The sequence below is a fragment of the Zingiber officinale genome, chromosome 2B (assembly GCF_018446385.1).
Source record: "Zingiber officinale cultivar Zhangliang chromosome 2B, Zo_v1.1, whole genome shotgun sequence".
Lineage (NCBI taxonomy): Eukaryota > Viridiplantae > Streptophyta > Magnoliopsida > Zingiberales > Zingiberaceae > Zingiber > Zingiber officinale.
Window position 1 is genome coordinate 51,261,903 of NC_055989.1, and position 26,434 is coordinate 51,288,336.

At 38.4% G+C, this 26,434-nt stretch overlaps 1 protein-coding gene across 1 annotated transcript; it reads left to right on the forward strand.

Annotated features, from left to right (window-relative positions):
* The first annotated feature begins 325 nt into the window (after positions 1-325).
* On the forward strand, positions 326-21,778 carry LOC122048278 (polyamine oxidase 3-like). Its single transcript, XM_042609869.1, has 6 exons — positions 326-520; positions 1,158-1,273; positions 1,407-1,495; positions 1,599-1,712; positions 1,968-1,981; positions 21,630-21,778. The coding sequence occupies exons 1-6, from the start codon at positions 439-441 to the stop codon at positions 21,776-21,778; spliced, it is 564 nt and encodes a 187-aa protein (XP_042465803.1). The 5' UTR covers positions 326-438.
* Positions 21,779-26,434: the final 4,656 nt, after the last annotated feature.

A 26,434-nucleotide genomic window follows, 5' to 3' on the forward strand; every position in this document is an offset into this window, starting at 1 on the left:
TTCTTCCTCCTGCATCTTCTCGTCGAAAACCCTAGATGCTCCACTGCCTTCCATCCTAGATGGGCCTCAGGTTCGCTTCTGCCATATGCGTCGCTGCCGCCTCAACTAAAAGGCCTCTCTATCATGCACTCTTCAACATGCGACTCAGTGATCAAACACAAACCCTAATGAAAACGAACCTGCGATGGAGGAAGAGATCTCTGCTGCTCTTGGACAAACTTCTTCTCCGCGTACTCGCCACTGTCACTGACACCCTTCGCCTCCCCGCCTCCCTCATTTTCAAATCATTTGAGGGGTTTTGTTCCTTACATATTTTTTATGCTTGTTTCTGCCCAAATAGAGTCCTTTTTGTGACCTATTTCTGCGTAAATTTTTAGTCACAAAATCTTCAATTTTTTGACTGATTTCAGGTCGATTCTTAGGGCTTCCAGTCGTGAGATGTTGGTGTTCAAGCTTAGTAGAGTTTTGAATCTACTCATCCCTTTTTCAATGATTTCCAGCATCAATTTGGATTTTTCTGGTGAGTATAGCCTCCTGCTCTATTCCAGCTTTCGGTATATCAAGTTTAAAGATTTTTAAGAGCTCGATTTCAACCTCTAGTGTGAAATTGCAGATGGGTTTCGTGAGGTATACAGGCTGCCAAAATGGGAATTTTACCTACTTCGATTTAAATCTATTCACTGCAATGATTTAGCTCATGATCAAAGTAAACTTAAAGGATTAATCCAGAGCCTATGGGAACTTTCTGAATTCATTTTATTTAAGGTATTCTTTCCTTTAATGGTCATCCCTTTAGTTTTCTTTGTATCAATATATTGTTATGTTACATATCTTTTTTTTGTGGGAATACTGAAGCTAGTTACATGATTATCTGTCATAATTGCAAATAAAACTAAATTTTTATGTTTGGGGTGTTTTCTGTTGTCAGTCTTATTATTGGGGTACTTTCTGAATTATTTTTAGAGTTCAACCATGTGGAAGGAAAATGCATTTGGTAAATATATATACAACACGACAGAATATGTTGCTTGTTCTTGTGTTGGATTTATTATTAATTATGTTTTTTTTCATGGTGTTAAAATATATTCTAGTTTGCATTTTACTGCTTCACATCAACATATATATCTATATATATATTGACTTAAATTTTCTTGCAGCATCATTCTATCAGAAGACTGAAGCAAGGCAATCTCACTCTCCTTCTGCCATTGTCATTGGTGGTGGATTTGCAGGGATTGCAGCTGCTCATGCACTGAAAAATGCGGCTTTTCAGGTGTTATGTCGATATAAATTAACAGTTTTTTCAGTTGCCTTTACATATTAGATTCTAAGTTCTGATATGAATGTAGTGTGTGAAGTGGCTGGGTAAATTTGTATCACATGGAAGTTTATTTTTTATTCCTTAGGTTGTGCTTTTAGAATCTCGGGATAGAATTGGTGGTCGAGTTCACACTAACTACTCATTTGGTTTTCCTGTTGACATGGGAGCAGCCTGGTATGCTTCTTTTTTTTGTGTTTTTGTTTTCATTCCTTCTGAAGAGGATTGTGGCCAGCCTTCAAAATTTTAGTGACTAGAAGTTTTAATTTGGACACTTCAGGTTGCATGGTGTCTACAACGAGAATCCATTGGCATCTTGGATTGGAAGACTTGGTCTACCAATTTATCGAACTTCTGGTGACAATTCTGTCTTGTATGATCATGACTTGGAGAGGTAATGGTTAACTGAATAACTAACAGATATCACTGATCATGGTGACTATAATCTTATGGAGACAAATTTACTTCTATTTTTCAGCTACACACTCTTTGATGGTGATGGACATTAAGTGCCTCAAGATCTAGTGGAAAAAGTTGGTAAGGTGTTTGAAACCATTCTGGAAGAGGCAAGTTCTTTATTAACCTTATATCTGCAGTGCTGATAACTTGGAAATATTTCTCTTGTGAAATGACTGTTCAACGTTTACAGGCTAACAAACTCAGGTATGAAATAAATGAAGACATGTCAATAGCACAGGCTATTAAGCTAGTCATGGAGAGGCATTCAATATGATGCATTATTAATGAATTAAGTCTACTTTATGAGATTTCAGATTTTTTTTATTATTCATAGGCATTTAGTTTAGATCAAGTGACATTTCTTTATCTTCTTCTTACAGGTGGAGTTTGAAGGATTAGGAGAATTAAGAAGCAAGGATGAAGAAGATGAAGGATTAGGATAATTAAGAAGCAAGGATGAAGAAGATGAAGGCATTTAGTTTATCTTCTTTCTTTATCTACTTGGTCCACTTCGATCCAAGTACGATGCAAACATGACAAGGATGAAGAAGATGAAGGATTAGGAGAATTAAGAAGCAGTGTTTTGTTACTCTTCTAGTGTTGTACATGGTAAAAGTAGTTCAAATGATCCAACTCTTCAAAACTGGATATCAATATTAGGATGTTGTGTTACTCTTCTAGGATCAGGATGTTGTGTTGTTCTACCTTTGTTTTAATATTGTCGTTGTCATTTTGTTGGCTGCTTTTGAAATTTCTTCGGAATGTTGTAAATATTATTTTTGAATGTTAGAAAATTAAATGTTAAATTTTATTTACAAATTTAGTATTTTGAATGATTTATAATACTAGAAAATTGTATAATAAATTTTAATATTTTTTTTATTTTTTATCAAAAAAAGACAACAGTTTTTCACTATTATCGTAAATAGTTTAAAACTGTTGTTGAAAACCCTGTTATTAAAGGTAGACGCTCAAAGACAACGGTGAAAAACTGTTGTCTTTGAAGGAAAAGACAACAGTTTTTCACCGTTGTAAAAACTGATGTCTTTGTCTCAAAGACAATAGTTAAAAACTGTTGTCTTTGAGTACCCCCTTTAACAACACAGCCTTTAACAACAGTCCGAAAGGGGCTACGACAATGGTGAAAACCCGTTGTTGTAAGGCTTTTTTCTTGTAGTGATGGTTTGCTGGACTCATTTGATTTTGAATCTTATGAGACATGCGAGTCATGTCTACTAGGCAAGATGACCAAGACTCCTTTTAGTCGGCACACAGTGAGAGAGCGACTGACTTGTTAGGTCTTATACATAGTGATGTATGTGGCCCTTTCAATGTCGCTGCTAGAGGCGGTTATAGGTACTTCATCACATTTACTGATAACTTCAGTAGATATGGTTATGTGTACTTGATGACACATAAGTCTGAATCCTTTGAAAAGTTCAAAGAATTCAAGAATGAAGTACAAAACTAGCTTGGCAAGAGTATTAAGATACTTCGATCAGATCGAGGTGGAGAATACCTTAGCCATGAGTTTTGTGACTACCTAGCTGAGTGTGGGATTCTATCCCAACTCACTCCTCCTGGAACACCACAGTGGAATGGTGTATCCGAAAGGAGGAATCGTACCCTATTAGATATGGTATGATCTATGATGAGTCACACAGATCTTCCGACATTCCTTTGGGGCTATGCTGTAACGCCCCGCCCCTCCTGCTAAGGCCACGGGGGTTACTTTACCCTACTTAACAACTTATTAACTTATTACAGCGGAAGTCTTACTTGTAAATTTTTGAAACATAAAATCCATATGTCATACCTTACATTATTTCAAAACATATAGGAACTAACTTGATAAATGTCATGGAGTTACAATCATAAAAATATCAAACAAGCATAACTCATATATAATGAAAGCAGGTCTTTTCTTCTTTAGCCAGTCACTACCACACACATCCTGCTAGCCCCTCCTGCTGCTCCCCTAGTCCATCCAACCTTTGCCCTTATCTGTGGTATAAGAAAGTAAGCTGTGAGCACTCATGGCTCAGTAAGTTCCTTTCCTACTCACAAAATCCGTATATCATGTCAACAATCACAAAGCATATATCAAAGCATAAAGTATCATAGCATATCATACATGATCATCATATATATCATGAGCACAATCATAGATATCATGGCATAATCATGGTATAAACACAAGGTAGCATGGCATATCATAACATGATCATCATATATATCATGAGCACAATCATAGATATCATGGCATAATCATGGCATAAACACAAGGTAGCATGGCATATCATAACATGATCATCATATAAATCATGACATATTCATAAAGCATATGCAAGGTGAACTTTTAAAACATGCATCATGACTTTTTAAAACGTATAGCATAGATACTTAAACATAATCTCAACATAAGGGGATCCCGGCTTGTACCACGTACATACATGCGCGCATCCTAGTAGGTCCAAGGTAGCAAGTCTTGAACCCTACAAGGCATATACTAGGCCCGTTTCTTAGTCCATCTACCTAGGGGCACTTAGGAGCCCATCCCTAACGAGGCCCGTTTCTTAGTCCATCGACCCCGGGGCGCTTATGGAGCCCACCCTTGGTACAAGCCTTAAAAGTAAAATAACATGTCATATTTACATAATCCATATCACTCATGTCATATTCATGTCATGAAGAGTGCTCTTGATCCCACTTATAGGGAAGCAACTCTTTTAGGCATAGCTTAAAGCATGTATAATTGAGCACACAGCATATCATGATTTTGAGCACACAGCATATCATGAACACATGCATAATTAAGCATACAACCTTTCATGATCTTAAGCACACAACATATCATGAACTTGAGCACATAGCATATCATGAGTTTAGGCACATATCATATCATGAGTTTGAGTACTTAGCATATCATGAGTTTAAGCACACAACATATCATGAACTTGAGCACATAGCATATCATGAAATTTAGCACACAACATATCATAGACTCGAGCACATAGCATTTCATGAAATTTAGCACACAGCATATCATAAAAATAAGCACATAGCATATCATGAAACATAGCACACAGCATATCATGAATAGGACCTAACATATATAAATGAACCTCACAGCATGTCATACTCTCCACATATCATAAAGCATTGCATGTGAAGTTCATGGAAGAACACAAAATTAGGTCTCTATCCCTAGTGACAAGTGGTGGCCGAAACATATAGAGGTGGTTTTAGGTTATCAAGCAACAAAAGAACATGTGAACCTTAAACATCTATCATTTCTTATGACATAAGAAGCATCTTAAGCATGTTAGGTATAGGTTCCAAGCTTTCTAGGTCTCTTTTCATAACCTGGCCGAAACTTATTAAGCCTCCTTTTGGGTTATCAACAACATATAAGCATGAACAACCTTAACAATTTTCATATCATATTCCATAAGAAACCACTTGAACATATTTGATTTAGGTTCCAAGTTCTCTAAGCCTTCAACCCTAACATGGCCGAAACCCTAGCAACATGTTTCTAGGTTACAAGCAACATGAAAAGGTTAAACTTTATACTAACATATCAATACATATCATGACAATCACCATAAGTACATTTAGTCTAAGTTCCAAGCTTCTCAAGCCTTTTAATCTAATGAGGCCGAATCTTGTAAGCATGGGTATTAAGTTCCTAGTGGCATATTAGCATGAAGACCATAAGAACTTTCCTAGCATTCATTTCAAAGATTAACATGGACCACTTAGTTTAGAAATTTAAGTATCCTAGGTTTTAAAAACAATTGTGGCCGAATACTAAAGAACAAGGATTCAAGTTTCAAGCAACATGTGAACATTAATTTATTTCATATCTCTTCATCAAGTAGAGCATAAGTATCTTAGACTTGATTTAAACCTTCCTAGGGTTCAAGTCGTGAAGTGGCCGAACCATCATACATAAGAAATATTGTTCAACTTAACCTAAGATCATGGCATGTCACATTAGCTTCATATCTTGTCTTATAAGAATCATAGCATGCTTAAATTTTTAGGTTTAAAGCCCTTCTATGCTCTACACCCTATCTTGGCCGAATATACATAAATATGGAATCAAGTTTAAATTGACTTACAAGTGGGGAAAAACATCAACAACACCACTTATCATTAGGTACATATCATAAAAACAAGGTAGCATGCTTGGTTTAGGTTTAGAGCTCTTCTAACTCTTTTGTTCCTTCTATGACGAAAATCCAAGTTCATAAATTTATGTTCTAGCCAAACATTCTAGCATGAAAATATTAGTTTATCTCTCCTACCATAAGGTACATAACATAAGCAAAAATCATGAACATATCTTAGTTGGTTTTCAAGGTTCTTTAAACTCTCTCTTTTTTTTTTCTTTGTTTGGCCGAAACCCTTATGAAATAACCATAGGTTTTTAAGCAATACTTTTCATAACAAACATATAGCTATTGTACCACAGGTGAGGGGAACTTACATCCTTTCGCTTGTGGTTTTTCTTAAGGAGGAAAGTGTTCTAGTTGTTAAGGAAGGGAGAAGTTTCTTCCTCTTGTGCCTCCTTTGATTTCCTTTTCTTGGGGAGGCTAGAACTTGAAGGTTTCTTCTTGAAAATTGGCTTCCTTGGAGAAGAACTTGACTTAGTGATCGGATCAAGGAGTGGGTGGATCTCCTAGTCTCGGTGAAGAAAGAAAAGAAGGAAGGAGGAGGAAGAATGAGGAAAATGAGAGGTTTACTTCTCATTTTTTTCTATTTATTCATCATGAGAGAAATTTATGCCCTCATTAATTTTCCCTTTAATTCATCCATTATTCTTCTCTTGATTCCCACGAAAAGAATGAGGAGAGGGAAGGGTGAGGAAAACAACTTGCTTCTTCTTATTCCTTCTCTTAATCAAGAGGGAGAAGAGGTGAGCAATTTGGTTTTCTCTTGCTCCTTGTTTTATTTTTTTATTCTCTCCTTTAACTAATATTTTTATTCCTTCCTATGCATATGTTACTTTCTATCCTAGTGGTGACCATGCCATTAATCTTTCTCCATTATTGGTGGGAGGTTCAAGGTTCAATCCTTGGCCTCCACCTCTTACCTCTTATTTTTTATTTTGTTTCTCACTCTTCTTTTTCTCTTATCCTTTTTATTTATTTCATGCCCTTAATGAGAATAATACCTATGTATTTATATAACAAAAATTCATGGGTGTTACATATGCTCTAGACACGGCAGCTTTTATACTCAACCAAGTTCCATCCAAGGCCGTGATAAAGACACCATATAGGATATGGACTGGGAGAGATGTCCAGGTGTCTTTCATGAGGATTTGGGGTTGTGAGGCTTACGTTCGACGTCAAGTCTCAGACAAGTTAGGACCCAAATCTGACAAGTGCTAGTTTATTGGATATCCCAAGGAAACTAAGGGATATTACTTCTACATTTCTAGTCAGCACAAGGTAGTTGTGGCAAAGACTGGGGTCTTTCTAGAAAGGGACTTTGTTTCTAGAAAGACTAGTGGGAGTACGTTTGATCTTGAAGAAGTTCAAGATGCGGACCATAGCACTGAAGCCTCGATGGAAGTTGAACTGGAACCACAAAGTGTTGTGGATAATGTTGTTCCACAAAGAGATGAGGAACAACAACCAGTTCAAGTAGACATACCTCTTCGCAGGTCTGATAGGGTACGTCGTCAGCCTAAGAGATACTCATTTCTCTTGTTTGACCATGATGACGTTGTGCTCATAGAGGATGAGCCTACCACCTATCAGGAAACTGTGATGAGACCAGATTCTGAGAAATGGCTAGAGGCTATGAGATCCGAGATGGAATCCATGTACACCAACCAAGTATGGACTTTGGTTGATCCACTTGAAGGGGTAAAACCCAAAGGGTGCAAGTGGGTCTTTAAGAGAAAGACTGACATGGATGGACTTTTCTATAAGGGTCGCTTGGTAGCTAAAGGTTTCAAGCAGATTCATGGTATTGACTATGATGAAACCTTTTCTCCAGTAGTGATGTTTAAGTCCATTCGGATCATGCTTGCTATTGCAGCTTACCATGACTATGAGATATGGCAGATGGATGTCAAAACCGCGTTTCTGAATGGAAACCTACTCGAGGATGTGTACATGACACAACCTGAGGGTTTTGTAGATCCACAGCATACTAGCAGAGTATGCAAGCTGCATAGGTCCATTTATGGACTAAAGCAAGCTTCTCGGAGCTGGAATCTTCGATTCAATGATGCAATAAAATAGTTTGGTTTCATCAAGAACGAAGATGAGCCTTGTGTCTACAAGAAGGTTGTAGGGGATATAGTTGTCTTCCTCATATTATATGTGGATGACATACTACTCTTTGGGAAGGACATCCCTTTGCTTCAGTCTGTCAAGACCAGGCTAGGGAGTTGCTTCTCAATGAAGGACTTAGGTGAGACATCCCGCATTCTGGGGATACAGATCTATAGAGATAGATCTAAGAGTTTGCTTGGCCTAAGTCAGAGTACATACATTGACAAGGTACTCCTTCGGTTTACCATGCAGAACTCCAAGAAGGGATTTCTGCCGATGTCACATGGCGTGAGTCTTTCGAAGACTCAAGGTCCCTCTTCTAGAGAGGAGAGAGACTGCATGGATCAGATCCCTTATGCCTCAGCCATAGGATCTATCATGTACACCATGCTATGTACTCGACCTGATGTCTCGTATGCTTTGAGCATGACGAGCAGATACCAGTCAGATCCTGGTGAAAGTCACTAGATAGCGGTCAAGAATATTCTTAAGTACTTAAGAAGGACTAATGAATATTTCTTGATATATGGAGGCAATGATGAGCTAGCTGTAAAGGGTTACAGTGATGCCAGCTTCCAGACTGATCAGGATGATTATCGATAGCAGTCAGGGTTCGTATTTTGCATAAATGGTGGTGTTGTGAGCTGGAAGAGTTCGAAGCATGACACAGTAGCTGATTCTACGATAGAGGCCGAGTACATTGCTGCATCAAAGACAACAAAGGAGGTAATTTGGATCCGCAAGTTCATCACTGAACTTGGGGCGGTTCCTAGTATCGCTGACCCTATTGAGCTCTATTGTGACAACAATGGAGCTATAGCATAGGCTAAGGAACCTCGCTCACACCAGCGGACCAAACACATACTACGGCGCTTCCATCTCATTCGAGAGATTATCGAGAGAGGAGATGTGAAGATATGCTGAGTACCTACAAAAGCTAACATCGCAGATCCCTTGACCAAGGCTTTGGCACAGAGGAAGCATGAAGGTCACACTAGGTCATTGGGGCTTAGAGCCTACACTGATTGACACTAGTGCTAGTGGGAGATTGTTAGTTAGAGCCCTAGAGTCAATCATTTGATGATTGTATTATGGACTTGTTGTATCATATTCTTATATAAATAAAGGCATTAGTTTTTGGTTATTATACTTACTTGTATTGGTGCCAAATAAACTAAGGATAATAGCGTCCTTGAGTAGAAGGTTCTCTCCTATATCAATCGGTTAGTTGAACCGATAGTGAGATGATATAGGGAACACTACTCTTAATCATTCCTAGTCGAGCATTAACATTCAGGGACAATGTTAATGCAATAAGACTAGCATGTAGGTCAACTCGATGACTTGATCTCACAAGTTATGGATATAGAGATATCAAGTTGACACATGGGTATACATTAGAGAATGTATACTGAATGACCCGCCATGAGAAAGTATCATGGATCGTTATATGAGTGTCATATACTTTCTCATGTGGCTATTAGTATGACTACTTGTCCTTAGACCTCAAGTCACCATAGATCCCTACATAAGGAGTTATGTACTTTGGTTTCATCAAACGTCACTCGTAACTGGGTGGACTATAAAGGTGATTACTGGGTATGTAACGAATTATGCAGAGGGATGTGAGTGATGTAGATGGGATCTATCCCTCCTATATGACGGAAGTGACATCGATATTCTTGATAGAGTGAGACCACGAAGTGCATGGCCATGCCCAAATGAGTCAATATGAGATATTTAGCTCATTTGATTTAGTGAGTCTACTTGGAGTTCAAGATTTAGATTGGTCAGAGAATGACACGGTCTATGTCTCACATTTATCAATCTAGATGTCTAGGATAGAAGGACACTTGTCATATTTTGTGAGGAGTCACAATTAGTAGTCATAACGTGATGTTGGATCTCAACATTCTTGTAACTTGGGTAGTAATGATGTGTTGCTAGATACCGCTCGTTACTTATGCTCCTAAATGGGTTTAGGGGCATTGCCAACGTTACAAGAACCTATAGGGTCACATACTAAGGACAATTAGATGGAGATTAGGTTCATATGATGAACCAAGAGGATTAGATTCATTTGATGAATCAAATTGGATTAAAAGTAATCCTAATTGGGCTAATTGAGTTGGACTCAAGTTGATTCATGTGTTCAATGAGTCTAATTTAGATTATGACTCATTGAATCAATTTAATTAAATGAATTAGATTCATTATATTAAATTGGCTTAAATTAAATGGTTGGATTAGATCAACCATGAGAGAGATTAAGTCAAGTTTGACTTGACTTGAGAGGAAGAGGAAGAGTCAAGTTTGACTTGACTTTATGTCACATCATTTGTGACTTGGCATTAAGTGGCCAATGATGAGGTGCCACATCATCATGTTTAGCACATGTGTGTGCCACCTCATGGAGGTTACAAATCTCTTTAATGGCCACACTTAATGCAAAATGTGGGTTACAACTCCATGAATGTGGCCGGCCACTTTTGATGGGAAAGAATGAATTTTTCATTAAATTATATTCATTCTCATCTTCTTCCTTGCTCCATTTTCTTCTCTCCCTCTCCTCATCTTGCCAAACCCTACTAAGGTGCTAGCACACTTTAGTTTGGTGATCTCCTTCTTGTGTTCGTGTGGATACTTCTAGAGGGTTGTCTACGTTGACAACATTGAGATCCAGCACCATTGGACGAGCGGGATTCGCGAAAGGCACGCATCAAGGGTAAAAACTCATACTCTAATATAGATCTTGAGTTTGTAAACTCGTACTCGTAATGTTTTCGAAGTTTTATTCTTCGCACGGATCTAGTGGCGGGGATTTCGGGGTTTCCGCGATGCCAAAAAGCGATTTTCGCGGCCCGAAAAACCCAACAATCGGCATGATCTCCGAGGGGCCCACTGATGGAGACTCCACCCGAGCTCAAAAGTCCCATGAGCGTCGCTTGGAGATACATACAGTGGGATGCAGCCGAGAATAAGCTGCAGGGCTTGTAATCAGCTTCAGGTCGTAGGACCTAGAGGGAGTGGAGCTCCCCCATTATGATGCCCTCATAATCAAAGCTGTCATCGCCAACAATCACATTGCCAGGATTTTCGTTGACACCAGAAGCTCTGTCAACGTGCTATTTAAGAATGCATTCAAGGGCATGCAAATCGATGCTAGTGAGCTTCAACCTGTAGCTACTTCCTTGTATGGGTTCACTTGCAATGAGGTATAACCAATGGGTTAAATTAAGCTAGCCATATTTTTGGGTAGAAGACATTGGTGAGGATACAGAGGAGAACCTTCATCGTAGTGGATTCTCCATCCTCTTACAATGTCATCCTAGGAAGACTCGCACTGCACGAGTTCCGAGCGGCAGTCTCTACCTTCCACAAGAAGATGAAATTTCCTATGGGCAACCAAGTCGGGGAAGTCAAGGACGAGCAACTGGTCTCCCGCAGGTGTTACGTCGACATGGTGAAGGTCGAGGCTCACAAAGCTCAAAGAACCTAGGATGAAAGAATCCATGTCATCCAAGAGGAGCGTCTGCCTATAGCCGAGGAACTCATCCCTTGGGAGGAGGTCCAACTCTATCCTAAGCATCCAAAGTATTGGTGCGGGAAGCATCTGATTATCAAACTTAAGTTTTGATAATAACAAAGGGTTCAAAGTTAAGGCTATTTGATATCTAATGTGTGTGAATGAGTTTCTAGGAAAGTCCTAAGTGTACTTAGGCAAAAGTCCTAACTGCGGTTAGGTAGGTGGAAAACCCTAGGGGGTGGTAACCCTAGGCAGAAAGTCTTGGCGGATCGAGAGCTTCAGGCAAAAGTCCTAGAGTCGAGGACTCTAGGTGGAAAGTCCTGGTGTCACGAACCAGGTGAAAGACTAGGTGGGTCATGGAGCGGACGTCAAGCAGAAAGTCCTGGAACCTCGGGCGCTGAGCAAAAGTCCAGTTGGTCTGGAGGATCAACTGGCAACAGGTATATTCTCCTGAGTGGAGTAGGTGAGGATGCGTTCCCCGGTGAGGGAACAGTAGACATCGGTTCGACCTAGGGTTTTCAGTCAGAAATTCGAAGTTAGAACCGGATAGTCCGAAGACTGTCAAATATGTTATTTAGCATGTCTAACTTTGTTTTGCAGGGTATGATTAGTTTCTTGGACTAATGTATTTTGCAAGAAGTGAATTGGATGTATTTGCCTCGAGTAACCTAGAGAAGTAACCTCGCAGCAAGGTACGAGGGCGCCCTGGACACTCGCGCAAGGGCGCCCTAGACACTGGCGCGAGGGTGCCCTCCAAGCGGTTGGAGGCGCCCTTGAGTGGATAAGCAGCGGAGGTCAGAGCTTATCTGCGCGCGGTTGACTCGACAGGTTGGAGGCACCCTCATGGGGCTTGAGGGCGCCCTCCACAGGCTATAAAAGGCAGTCTCGAGCAACAGCTTAAAGAACAATAAAAATTGCAATCTGTCTTCTCCGTGCTGCTCAAAAGAGGATCCAGAAAGGTTATAGCAAGACCCCGATGACCAGGAGCTTCAAAACTTATTACTTTTGTTGTCGGTATAAATTTTACTACTGCTCTATTATTGTACTTAAATTGTAAAGAATTTCTGTGCTTATAGTGATTGTCCAAAGTAAATGCTCAACGAGCGTAGGCCTTGGAGTAGGAGTCGCCCTAGGCTCTAAACTAATTAAAAGACTTGGTGTTTGCATGTTTGCAACTATCTTTTATATTTCCTCCGCATTTTATTCTTAAGTCTTCCGAAACGAAAGTGAAAGCCATGAACGCTATTCACCCCCCCTAGCGCTTTCAATCCAACAATTGGTATCAGAGCGGGGTCGCTTCGATATGGTGCAACCACCAATCAAGCATTTTTTGTGGTAACTTTCAGTTTTTCGGAGTCGGTTGGAATCGATAAAATTGCCGCCTTCCGATCTAGTTTTTTCGTAATTGATTTTTTCCTCGAAGTTGGTGCAACACCACTCGAGTTCATATTTTAATTTCTTAATCTCGCACTACTAATCCAAGACTAAGTCTTGGAACAAGTTTTTTTATTTTTGTGTGTGTGCGAGATATTTTGATCAATAGCCCATCAAGAAGGCTACAACATAGCTCACCCTCCGCTCTTCACCGGTGAGGACTTCGGCTACTGGAAGGGTCAAATGGAGTCATACCTCCAAACCCAGTTCAATATGTGGATGATCATCAAGACTGGGATCTCACTTCCACTCGATGACTTGGGAAACCAGTACCATACGAGAATTGGGATGCTAGCATAATTAAGAAGTTCGAGGCCAACGCTAAAGCAACCTGCACCCTCCAATGTGGACTAACAAAGGAGGAGCTGAACCGAGTCTACCCATTCTCAAGCGCGAAAGAGCTGTGGGAAAAACTGATTGAGCTGCACGAGGGCACGTCTGACACAAAGGTAAGTAAGCGTGATCTACTCTTTAATAAATTATATAATATCAAAATGCAGGAAGGAGAGACAGCAAGCCAGCTTCACACGTGAATTCAAGACCTGCTGAACGGACTCCACACGATTGGACAGAAAGTGGAGAAACGCGACGTCATAAGGTACACACTTAATGCCTTTCCAAGGAACACTTTGTGGGCATCCATGGTTGATGCTTACAAAGTGTCCAAGGATCTGTCTCAAATTAAGTTAGACAAACTTTTCTCTGAATTTGAATTACACGAACAGACTAATGCACATCCGGCCGAGAAAGGTGTTGCATTGTTTGTAGGTACAAACAAGACAAAGGAGGCAAGAAAGAAGCTTCAGATCGAACCCGAGTCCGAAGAAGAACCAGACTCAGATGACAACGACGACGAGGAGATAGCAATCTAACTAGTCAACCTAGTACACAAGCTCTATAAAAAGAAGAAGGGGTTCACAAAGAAGGATATCAAGAAGGTGATTCAGTCCAAAAAGGCTCAACCGAGTCCAAAGGTGAAATTTGAAGTAACCTGCTACGACTGTAATCAAAAGGGACACATCAAGGTTAATTGTCCGAACATAAAAAAGGCAAAGAAGCAAAGGAAGAAGAAAGCACTACAAGCCACATGGGATGAGTCCTCGTCAGAAGATTCTGATGAAGAACTCGAATAGACGAGCTTTCTTGCATTGATAGCCCAGGAACAAGTCGATGAATCGGAGACCGAGAGCGAATCGGAAGCTGAGTCCGAGTGAAGCCACGGATCCGTATCCATTTCCAAAGGGCCTAAACCCGCTATAAGTACTTGTCAAATAGATAAACTTTACAATTTAGTTAATTATTTATTGCGTAAGTTAGCTAAATCTAATGTTCGGGTCAAGTCACTTCAAAAGGAGGTAACAATCCTTAAAAAAGTGACTAACCCTAGCTCCTTGACTTATCCCATTCAGACTAGAACCTCAAATCAAGTCCAAAAGCTTGAGAAAGAGAATTCTATCATGAAAAATCAAGTTAAGGAACTAAAGGACACGTTGGAATGGTTTACTGATTCTTGGAAAATAATGAGCCGTTTATAACCGATCCGGATTTGGATTTAAGGCTAATAGAAAATTCAAATTTTATTTATCCCTTGTTAATCAAAATAATAGAAAATTAGTCCAAGCATGGGCCCACAAGTCAAACTTGGTTAATCAAACTTGGTTACCTTGATAGACCCTATCGAGGCTATGATCCAGGGGGAGCTAATAGAAAGACCATTTTTATCAACAGATATAATTATTTGATGATTTCTTTTACTACCTTTATTATACATATGTTTAGATTAGGCTTGATAAGGATCTAGGCGTAATTTACACTTGACTAGTTAGACCTAGGGGTTTCAATAAGAAAATTAAATATCTAATTTTCTTTGAAAGGCTTTGTCTAAAAGTAGTGGATGATCTGATACCTAAGAAGGCCTAGTGCCTCGCCACAGTCTGGAAGCCAATCTTCAAAATATGTATTTAATTGACTAATTAAAAAACCTAAGTCTAATCCAAATGTAAATTAATCCTTAGATATAATCTAAATCAAAGATAAAATGAACCATCTCACAAAAACTTATAAGGTTCCCTGATTGACAATTTAGAAAAGGGTGAGATGGACATAGGTAGAAAATAAAATAAATCAATTAACCTAATCAATTAGTTAAATCAATTAACCTAATCAATTAATTAATTCAATTAACCTAATCAATTAATTAATTCAATAATTAAATCAATTAACATAATCAATTAACTTAAATCCTTAAATCTTAATTAATTTAATACTACTTAATCTAACCAATTCATAAATTAAACCTAAACATGATTAACCGATAAACCATCTCACAATCACCCATAAGGATATCATGTTTGATAATCTAGACCAGATGAGATGGAATATTAAGGAGTTAATTTAAATCAAACTATCTTTCGATTCATCAAATTGAACCAAATCAAATACTTTATGTAGAAACATAAAGATTTGGATCAATGTATGCTGGATAGTGGATGCTCCAGGCACATGACTAGAGACAGATTGAAATTCACTAAGCTCAAACTCAAGAATCTAGGGTCAGTTGTATTCGACAATAACGGAACACTTAAGGTAATCGGAGTAGGTAATATCCAACTAGTTTCGATTTCTATATTCGAAAAGTATTATTAGTTGAACAATTCAATTTTAACTTAGTATTAGTCAGTTATGTGACTCTGGATACTTAGTCACATTTTCAAAATATGATTACCTAATTAAAATATTGAAAATCCTGAAATAATACTTAAGGGAATCAGGAAAAAGAATATATATACAATTGACCTACCATCCTCTTCACTAAACTGTCTATTGACACAACAAGATGAAACTAAGTTGTGGCACAGAAGACTGGGTCACACTCATACCAGACTCATTTCAAAAATGAGTCAAAATGACTTAGTTAGAGGTCTACCCAAACTAAAATTCATAGAAAGCTTAATTTGTAATGCTTGTCAACAGGTAAACAAACCAAGTCAACCCACAAGTTAACCAACTTAAATAGAACTAAATCAATACTTGAGCTCCTACACTTAGACCTGTTTGGTTCACATGGAGCCAAGTCACTAAGCAAAAACCAATATTGTTTAGTCATAATTAATGATTACTCAAGATTTATTTGGATAAAATTTCTAAACTAAAGATAAAACCTATGAAATCTTTAAAACATTTTGTAAATTAGTAGAAAATGGAAAAGATACTAAAATTAAAAGAATAAGAAGTCATCATGGAGGAGAATTTGAAAACCATAAATTTATTGAATTTTGTGAAATTAATGGATATAAACATGTATACTCATGTCTTAGGACCCCCCAACAAAATGGTCTAGTTGAACGTAAAAATAGAACTCTTCAAGAAGCTGCTAGAACCATGTTAAATGAATTTAACTTAAATAATCAATTCTGGGCTGAGGCAATTAATACAACCTGTTATATTCAAAATAGAATTTTAATTAATAAAATTCAAAATAAAACTCCATATGAAATATATTACAATAGAATTCTAAACTTAAATTATTTAAAAATATTTGGGTGTAAAGTTCATATACTAAACACTAAGGATTACTTAAGAAAATTCACATCAAAATCAACCCTAGGAATCTTTTTAGGGTATTCCACAACCAGTAGGGCTTACCGAGTCTTTAACAAAGAAACTCTAAAAGTTGAAGAAACAACCAATATGATCTTTAATGAAGAAGATAAATTGTCTAACATAATAAATGAAAATCAAAATCAAAATATTAATTCAAAAACTATAGAAGATGATGAAGATATCCAATTTAAACCTAGAGAAACAAAAGAACCAATTATTGACCTTAATTTAAGACCATCAAAAATAAATACAAATCACTCATCTGACCAAATTTTGGGTGATCCATCCCTAGGAGTTTGAACTAGATCATCCTATAGGAATCTAAGCCAGATAGCTCTCATTTCTAAAATTGAACCCAAAACTAAAGAAAAAGCCCTACCTAACCCAGATTGGATATTAGCAATGGAAGAGAAGTTAGCACAATTTGAAAGAAACCAAGTCTAAGAACTAGTGCCTAAACCCAATAATAAAACTATAGTTGACACCAAATGGGTATTTAGAAATAAATTGGACGATAAGGGTGAAATAGTAAGAAATAAAGCTAGATTAGTAGTGAAACGGTTCAGCAAAGTAGAAGGGTTAGACTATGATGAGACCTATGCTCTTGTAGCCATACTTGAATCTATTAGGATGTTGCTAGCCTACGCAGCACATAAAGGATTCAAGCTATACCAAATGGATGTAAAATTCGTATTTTTAAATAGGTTTATCAAGGAAAAGGTATATGTAAGTAAACCCCCAGGATTTGAGGACTTAGACCACCCAAACCATGTTTTTAAGTTAAAAAAGGTTCTATATAGACTAAAACAATTACCTAGGGTCTGGTATGAACGACTATCAAATTATCTAATATCTAAAGGATTTAAACAAGGACAAATAGATCAAACCTTATTTGTTAAAACTTTTGAAAAAGATATTTTTATAATCCAAATTTACGTAGACGATATAATCTTTGGTTCAACCAGTACTAAATTTTTAAAAGAATTTACCAAGTTAATGGAAAGTGAATTTAAAATGAGTCTAGTAGGAGAACTCAACTTTTTCTTAGGCTTACAAATTAAACAAACCAAAGATGGTATTTATATATTTCAAACAAAATATGCTAAGGATTTAATTAGAAAATTTGGAATGAAAGATTTTAAAAATATAGATACTCCAATGGCTACTAACATTAAAATAGACTCTAGCTTAGAAGGAAAATCAGTAGACTTGAAATACTATTGAAGTGCGATAGGAAGTCTACTGTACCTAACTGCAAGTCGTCCAGACATCCTATTTGCAATAAGTATGTGTGTAAGATACCAATCTTGTGCAAAAGAGTCATATTTAACAAACGTTGTAGGACTCTAGTACCCTAGGACTTGCACCTTTGACTTAATTGGCTATTCTGACTCAGACTATGCCTGGTGCAAACTAGATAGAAAAAGCACAAGTGATAGCTGTCAATTGCTAGGTCAGTACCTAGTAAGTTGGTCAAGCAGAAAGCAACACTATGTTGCTTTATCTATCACTGAAGCTGAATACATAGCCTTAGGAGAATGTGCATCTCAACTATTATGGATGATGCATACCTTAAAAGACTATCAACTAGAATTTAATAATATAAAAATTTTAAATGATAATATAAGTTCAATTAACTTAACTAAGAATCCAATTCACCACTCAAGAACTAAACATATAGAGGTAAAACACCACTTTGTAAGAGATCATGTAGCTAAAGGTGATATTGTACTTGACTATGTTGAGTCCAAATCAAACCTGGCTGACATATTCACAAAGCCCTTACCTGAACTTGAGTTCAGTGCACTTGAAGACAAATAGGGATGTGCTTAGTAGAATAGAGTCAAATTTAATATTTAAAAATAATAATAAAAAAAATAATTTACAAAATTTTCTTTTCAAATTGCTTTTAAAATTCTAGGAAAAATACTTTCAAAATTCCAATTAGTTTTTCAAAATATGGATTTAGCCTAGAAATTTACCCCCTAGAAAGCATGCACCCCCTAGTTCTTAGCCAGAGCATCTCATAAGTACACTAGGTTTATCTTGCTTGTGTATGAAAAATACTTAGAATGGTGTGAGATGCATAAGGTACTGCCTGGACTTCAGAATGTTTATGTCTGTGTATCGACATAAGTCTGGACAATAAATACCAATCTTATATCGATCAAATTAAGTGATCCATGTTTAGTCAAAACTAACTGGAACATTTACTTAATTTGACTAACCAAGTAAAAGCAATTACCTTTTGGTAAATAGCTAGTAACTAAAGGTAAGACAGTTGTGTATAATTAAATAGTTTGTCTACTCATGCTTGGACTCTAGGACTTTTTCATAATAACATTGTCTGGCATTAATCAAGGGGGAGTGACCAAGGGATAAACCAAGTTGATATTTTTATAACTTAGTTTTAAAATAAACATATATAGTTTAATATTTGAAATAAAAAAAAAATTTGGTGTTGAAAATTTCATTTCTACTAAGTGTTGAAATTTATTACTTAGTGTTAAAATAAATTTTTTGTTTTTGAAATAAATAATTTTGACTCAGCTTAAAAATATCTTTTGGAAAAATTATTTTAACTTATTTTACATAGTTTTGAAAATTTTACTACATTTTACTAAGTAAAATGAATATTTTTTGGCTACATAGCTTAAAAATGTTTTTTAAAAAAATTATGATTTTTGCTTCTCTTTCACATCTTTTAAAGCTCATTTTTTTGCTAAAGTCGTAATTATAATCAAATTTTTTTTACCAAAACATAATTGTCAAAGATCTTAATATGTAACTAAACTTTGAGTAAAGTACTTATTTGAACTTCTCTTTCACATATTTTAAAGCTTAAGTACTTCACTATAGTTTAAATGTATATCTACGTCATTTTCAAAAACAATTCAAAAATGTGCTAATGTTTTTTTATCAAAGCTAATATTTCAAATATGGGTTGCCTTTCAGGGGGAGCTAATTGTTCCTTTCTATGACAAGTATTTTTTATATATGTCAAAGAGGGAGAGGAAAATGAAAGTTAAGTGAAAGATAAATAAAAAGTTAAGTAATTAGTTACTACTATGTTGTATTTATCTTACTATGTTTCATGCTAATCTTGTTATATTTTTACTTAACTTTGAATTTTGTTGCCATAATAAAAAAAAGGGGAAGATTGTTGGTGCGGAAAACATCCGACGATCGAACCTAAGTTTTGATAATGGCAAAGGGTTCAAAGTTAAGGTTATTTAAGATCTAATATGTGTGAATGAGTTTGCAGGAAAGTTCTAAGTGTACTTAGAAAAAATTCCTAGCTGCGGTTAGGTAGGTGGAAAATCCTAGGGGGTGGTAACCCTAGGTCCTAGGGGGTGGTAACCCTAGGTCCTAGGGGGTGGAACCCTAGGTCCTAAGGGGTGGTAACCCTAGGCGAAAAGTCTTGGCGGGTCGAGAGCTTCGGGTAAAAGTCCTAGAGTCAAGGACTCTAGGTGTAAAGTCCTGATGTCGTGAACCAGGTGGAAGACTAGGCGGGTCATGGAGCGGACATCCAATGGAAAGTCTTGGAACCTCGGGAACTGAGCAAAAGTCCAGTTGGTCTGGAGGATCAACTGGCAACAAGTATATTCTCTTGTGTGGAGTAGGTGAGGCCGCGTTCCCCGATGAGGGAACAGTAGGCGTCGATTCGAGCTAGGATTTTCGGTCAGAAATTCGAAGTCAGAACCGGACAGTTCGAAGACTGTCAAATATGTTATTTAGCATGTCTAACTTTGTTTTGCAGGGTATAGTTAGTTTCTTGGACTAACGTATTTTCCAGGAAGTGAATTGGACGTATTTGCCTCGAGTAACCTGGAGAAGCAATCTCGCAGAAAGGCGTGAGGGCGCCCTTATGGAGCTTGAGGGCACCCTAGACACTGGCGCGAGGGCGCCCTCCATGCAGTTAGAGGTGCCCTCGAGCGGATAAGCAGCGGAGGTCAGAGCTTATCTTCGTGCGGTTGACTCGGTGGGTTGGAGGCGCCCTCATGGAGCTTGAGGGCGCCCTCTATAGGCTATAAAAGGCAGTCTCGAGCAGCAGCTTAAAGAACAACAAAAATTGCAATCTGTCTTCTCCGTGCTGCTCAAAAGATGATCTAGAAAGGCTATAGTAAGACCCTGATGACCAGGAGCTTCAAAACTTATTACTTTTGTTGTTGGTATAAATTTTACTACTGCTCTATTATTGTACTTAAATTGTAAAGAATTTCCGTGCTTATAGTGATTGCCCAAAGTAAACGCTCAACGAGCATAGGCCTTGAAGTAGGAGTCGCCCTAGGCTCCAAACCAAGTAAAAGACTTAGTGTTTGCGTGTCTACAGCTATCTTTTATATTTCCACTACGTTTTATTCTTAAGTCTTCCGAAATGAAAGTGAAAGTCACGAGCGCTATTCACCCCCCCCCCCCCCCCCCCCCCCCCCCCCCCCCCCCAACATACAATTAGGCTACCTACCGATCGAAATCAAGATAGATTTGATCAAATGTCTAACATGCAATAGGGACGTCTTCGCCTGGTCCCCCAAGGAGCTACCGGGAGTCAAGCCCTATGTAGCTGAGCATAAACTACACCTCCTGCCTGACTCCCGACCGGTTAAGCAGAAGAAGCAAAACTTCTCGGTCGAACAAAATAAAATCATCTGAGCTAAAGCAGATCATCTCTTGAAAGCAGGACACGTTAGAGAAGTACAATTTCCACCCTGGCTCTCTAACGTGTTCCTAGTGTCTAAACCTAACAATAAGTGGAGGGTCTGCATCGAATTCTGAGATCTCATCTGAGCTAGCCCTAAGGATTGCTACCTGCTACTAAGGATCAACCAGATGGTATATTCAACCTTGGGCTATAAGAGGATCTACATGCTTGATACTTATCAAGGATACCACCAGATCCCTCTCACCTAGGAAGATCAGGAGAAAGTTAGCTTTATCACAGCCGATGGTACTTTCTGTTATATAGTTATGTCATTCGATCTATGAAATGCAGGAGCTACTTATCAACAGATCATGGACAAGATCTTCCAGAAGCAAATCGGGCGGAACATGGAAGTTTATGTAGACAACATCCTCATCAAGTCTACTGTAGCAACAAACCTTATCACTGATGTGGAGGAAACCTGTGGCACGCTGCGGTAATATGGCTTAAAGTTAAATCCATTGAAGTGCCTGTTTGGAGTCTGAGGGGGAAAATTCCTGGGGTACCTCATTACTGAGTGAGGTATTGAAGCCAACCTAAAGAAGGTTCAGGCCCTCCGAGACATCCAAGCGCTTAGGAATCTAAAAGAAGTACAGAAGCTGGTGGGCAGGATTACAGCCCTCTCCAAGTTCATATCCCGGTCTACAGATCGGGCCCTCCCTTTCTTCAAGGTACTCAGAAGGACTACTAAGTTTCAGTGGGATGATGATTGCAGTAGAGCCTTTGAGGAACTGAAGCAACACCTAGAGACCTTGCCTTCATTGTTTAAGCCTATCGCCAGAGAGCCGCTCTGGGTATATATGTCAACTACCCCTTAGGTTGTGAGGCAGTGTTGGTAAAAGAACAGGATGATGTATAGCGGCCAATGTACTTCTTCAGTCACCTATTAAAAGGGGTCGAGTCTCGATACACGGCCCTGGAAAAGTTGGTTTACAGATTGGTTCTCATGGGTCACCACTTAAGACCTTACTTCCTAACACACCCCATTACTGTCTTGACCAATAGTACCATGGGGAAGGCCCTTACCAATATGGAGATAGTCGGCCACCTCATCAAATGGGCAACCGAGTTGGGATAATATGATATACAGTATCAGCCCCGAACAACGATCAAAGCACAAGCCCTGGCTGACTTCCTAACAGAGATTCATCAATGTGATGCTGAGAAAACATGAAAAATATATGTGGATGGATCGTTCACTTAGCAAGGAAGCGGGGTAGGGATACTCCTAATATCCCCTCAAGAAGACATCATGCAACTAGCCGTTAGGCTAAACTTCAAAGCTACCAACAATGAGGCAGAGTATGAGACACTACTGGCTGGATTGCAGGTAGCTCGGCATGTAGGGGCAACCCGAGTAATCATTTATTTAGATACTCAGCTGGTGGCTCAACAAGTGGCTGGTAACTTTGAAGTCAACAATGAGAAGCTGCAGTTATATAGAGAAGCATATGAGAAAATGAAGGAGGGCTTCAAGGAAGTTACAATGACCAAGATTCCCTGAGAAGACAACCAGAGAGCAGATGAACTAGCCAAAATGGCAAATTCTTTGATTAGTTGGGTATTGGCTAAGTCGATAGCCCAAAGCTTCTTGATAACTCAGATTGAAAAGTATGATCCTTGTGTTGATTATCCGAGGGATCTTCGTGATAGGAACATGCCCGTGTAAGGACAACACAAGTTCATATCTAATTAATCACATTTAGGTATAAATTTTAGTCCTAAGCCGGTTGTCTATTGCAAGAGAGAACCGACAACCTTCTATAAATGTTGGGCAATTGAGAAATAAGGTTTGGTAGATCATTTACATTGAGGAATCTTACAAAGAAACCAAAACTCCTAGAACATTCCTTTATCATAGCCCATAATATTGTTTGTTGATCTTTCATTTATATGTCTACTTCTCATTAGTTACATTTAGCTTTTGGAAACCAATTGATTAGTTGTTTAGCTAACTCATGTTGAAACATTTCTAGTACTTATTTCAATCCCTATGGATACGATAATCTTTTATATTACTTGCGACATTTCCGTACACTTGCGGAGAGTGAACAAATATCATCAGATTAGGATGAAGGAAGGTGATGAATGGAAAACTAGTTTTAAAACCAAACATGGCTTATATGAATGGTTAGTAATGCCTTTTGGCTTAACTAATGCTCCTAGCACTTTTATGCATTGGATGAACCATGTTTTACGTGCTTTCTTAGGAAAATTTGTAGTTGTGTATTTTGATGATATTTTGATTTATACCAGAAGTTTAGAAGAGCATGTTACACATTTAAGGTTAGTTTTGAGTGTGCTAAAATAAGAAAAGCTTTTTGCTAACCTCGTTAAATGCTCCTTTTGTACGGAGAAAGTCGTGTTTCTTGGTTTTGTTGTTAGTACTAAAGGCGTTGAGATGGATGAGGAAAAGGTGAAAGCAATCCAAGAGTGGCCAACACCGACAACAATTAGCCAAGTGAGGAGTTTCCATGATTTGGTCAGCTTCTATCGATGGTTTGTTCGTAATTTTAGCAATATTGAAGCTCCTCTTACTAAAGTCATCAAGAAAAATGAGTCATTCAAGTGGGGAGAGGAGCAAGAGAGGGCCTTCAACATTTTGAAAGAAAAGCTAAGTTCTGCTCCTTTACTAATCCTACCAGATTTTTCTAAAACATTTGAAATCGAATGTGAGGCTTCTGGTGTTGGTATAGGTGTTATGCTTATGCAGGAGATGAAACCCATTACTTACTTCAGTGAGAAGTTGAGTGGAGCCACTCTCAACTATCCCACATATGAAAAGGAGATGTATGCATTGGTGAGAGCATTGGAGACATGGCAACATTACCTATGGCCAAAAGAATTCATGATTCACATAGATCATCAATCTCTAAAGCATTTGAAGAGCCAACATAAGTTGAACCGACGCCATGCCAAATGGATAGAATTCATTGAGACATTTCCTTATGTGATTAAATACAAGCAAGGAAAGGAGAACGTAGTTGTTGATGCACTATCTCGAAGGTATGCTTTACTGTCCACTTTAGATACGAAGTTACTTGGATTTGAATATATCAAAAATTTATATATTAACGATACTGATTTTTCTGATGTGTTCAAAGCATGTGATAAGGTTGCATTTGGTAAGTTCTATAGGCATGATGGGTTTTTATTTTGTGAAAATAGATTATGTGTACCTATGTGTTCGTTACGTGAATTATTCACTAGGGAAGCCCATAGTGGTGGTTTGATGGGTCATTTTGGCGTTACTAAGACTTTAGGGGTTTTACAGGATCATTTCTTTTGGCCTCATATGAAATGTGACGTGAAAAGAATCTGTGAGAAGTGCATCACTTGCAAACAAGCTAAATCTAAATTGAAACCCCATTGCTTGTATACCCCTTTGCCTATACCTAGTGAACCTTGGACTGATATTTCAATGGACTTTGTTTTGGGATTACCCCGGACCAAGAGGGGGAGAGATTCAATTTTTGTTATGGTAGATAGATTCTCCAAAATGGCGCATTTCATTCCATGTCATAAAACCGATGATGCATCGCATATAGCTGAATTGTTCTTTAAAGAAGTTATTAGGTTGCATGGCATGCCTAGGACCATTGTCTCTGATAGGAATGCAAAGTTTTTGAGTTATTTTTGGAAGACTTTGTGGGAGAAATTAGGAACTAAATTTTTGTTCTCTACTACTTGTCACCCCCAAACTGATGGGCAAACTGAAGTGGTCAATCAAACCTTGTCCTTTTTACTTCGTGCGGTCATTAACAAGAATTTGAGAATATGGGAAGATTGTCTACCTCATGTTGAATTTGCTTACAATAGGAGTATACATTCTGCGACTAAATTTTCTCCATTTGAAATTGTTTACGGTTTCAATCCCTTGTCACCATTAGATTTGATTCCTTTAGCTGTAAGTGAGCATATAAACTTAGATGGTAAGCAGAAGGCTGAATTCGTAAAGAAGATTCATGTAACGACCCAACTCCTGGGTACTAGGCTGTGAGCCAGATCGCTACATTAACTACTGAAACTACTGTGCGGAAAACTGAGCAAATTTGAAATTTGCTAAACTAATTACTGTAAAGTCTTAACCTGACATTCTAAGAGTACCTGAGTGTTGTACACATGCTAGGAGAGACAATCTATGCCTCTTGGATGTCCTGCTAGCTGTAATCAGACATTTCAACCGATCCGTGAGTCGATTGAGGCGTCGGAACGATTCACAGATCGTTCCAGCTGATACTGGCACGGTGGCATCCTCTGGATCGGTCGGCTGACCGATCCACAAGCTTACCTCGCTTCTGGACGATCTACCGACCGATCCAGAACACCCTGATCGATCGGGAGACCGATCGGTGAGCCTCCGTGCTTCTGCGCGTTCTGTACGCAGTTGGATCGGTCTACGACCGATCCAGAGACCCTGATCGGTCGGTAGACCGATCAGTACACTTTCTATGCTTCTGTTCGCCTCGGATCGGTCGGCTGACCGATCCATAACCCTTGCCAACTCTCTGTTCGTGCCTGGGTCGGTCGGCTGACCGATCTCGTGACACCAACTCATTCCAGATCGGTCGGCTGACCGATCAGGGTTTCTGATTTCGAATCAGAAACTCGACCCTGATCGGTCTGGAGACCGATCAGTGTCTGATTTCACTCGAGAGTTCTGATGTCAGCACTTTGGCGTGCCAAAACATTACACAACAGTTCTAAAACAATGGAAATACATTCCAGCATGTGAGTACTAATATTCTAAACATGATGACTAAACAAGATATAGTTTACTAAGTTGTAACAAGACTAATTCATAAAACTAGACATGTTAAGTACTAAAACTGAAATAAAAGCGTGTAGATCCCAAGGATCTTTATTCCAGACCCCTTGCACACACACATCATCGTAGCATCGCCCTCCAGCCTCCGCTAGTCCACTTTTCTTTTACCGGTATCTGCAGTATAAGAAAAGTAGTATCTGTAAGCTTAAAGCTTAGTAAGAAACCATCTACCTCACTAAATCATGCATACAATGCAAATATGATTTTAAATCATGTTGTTTGAAACATACTGAACATGCAAGCATGGCATGGCATATCAAACAAAGCA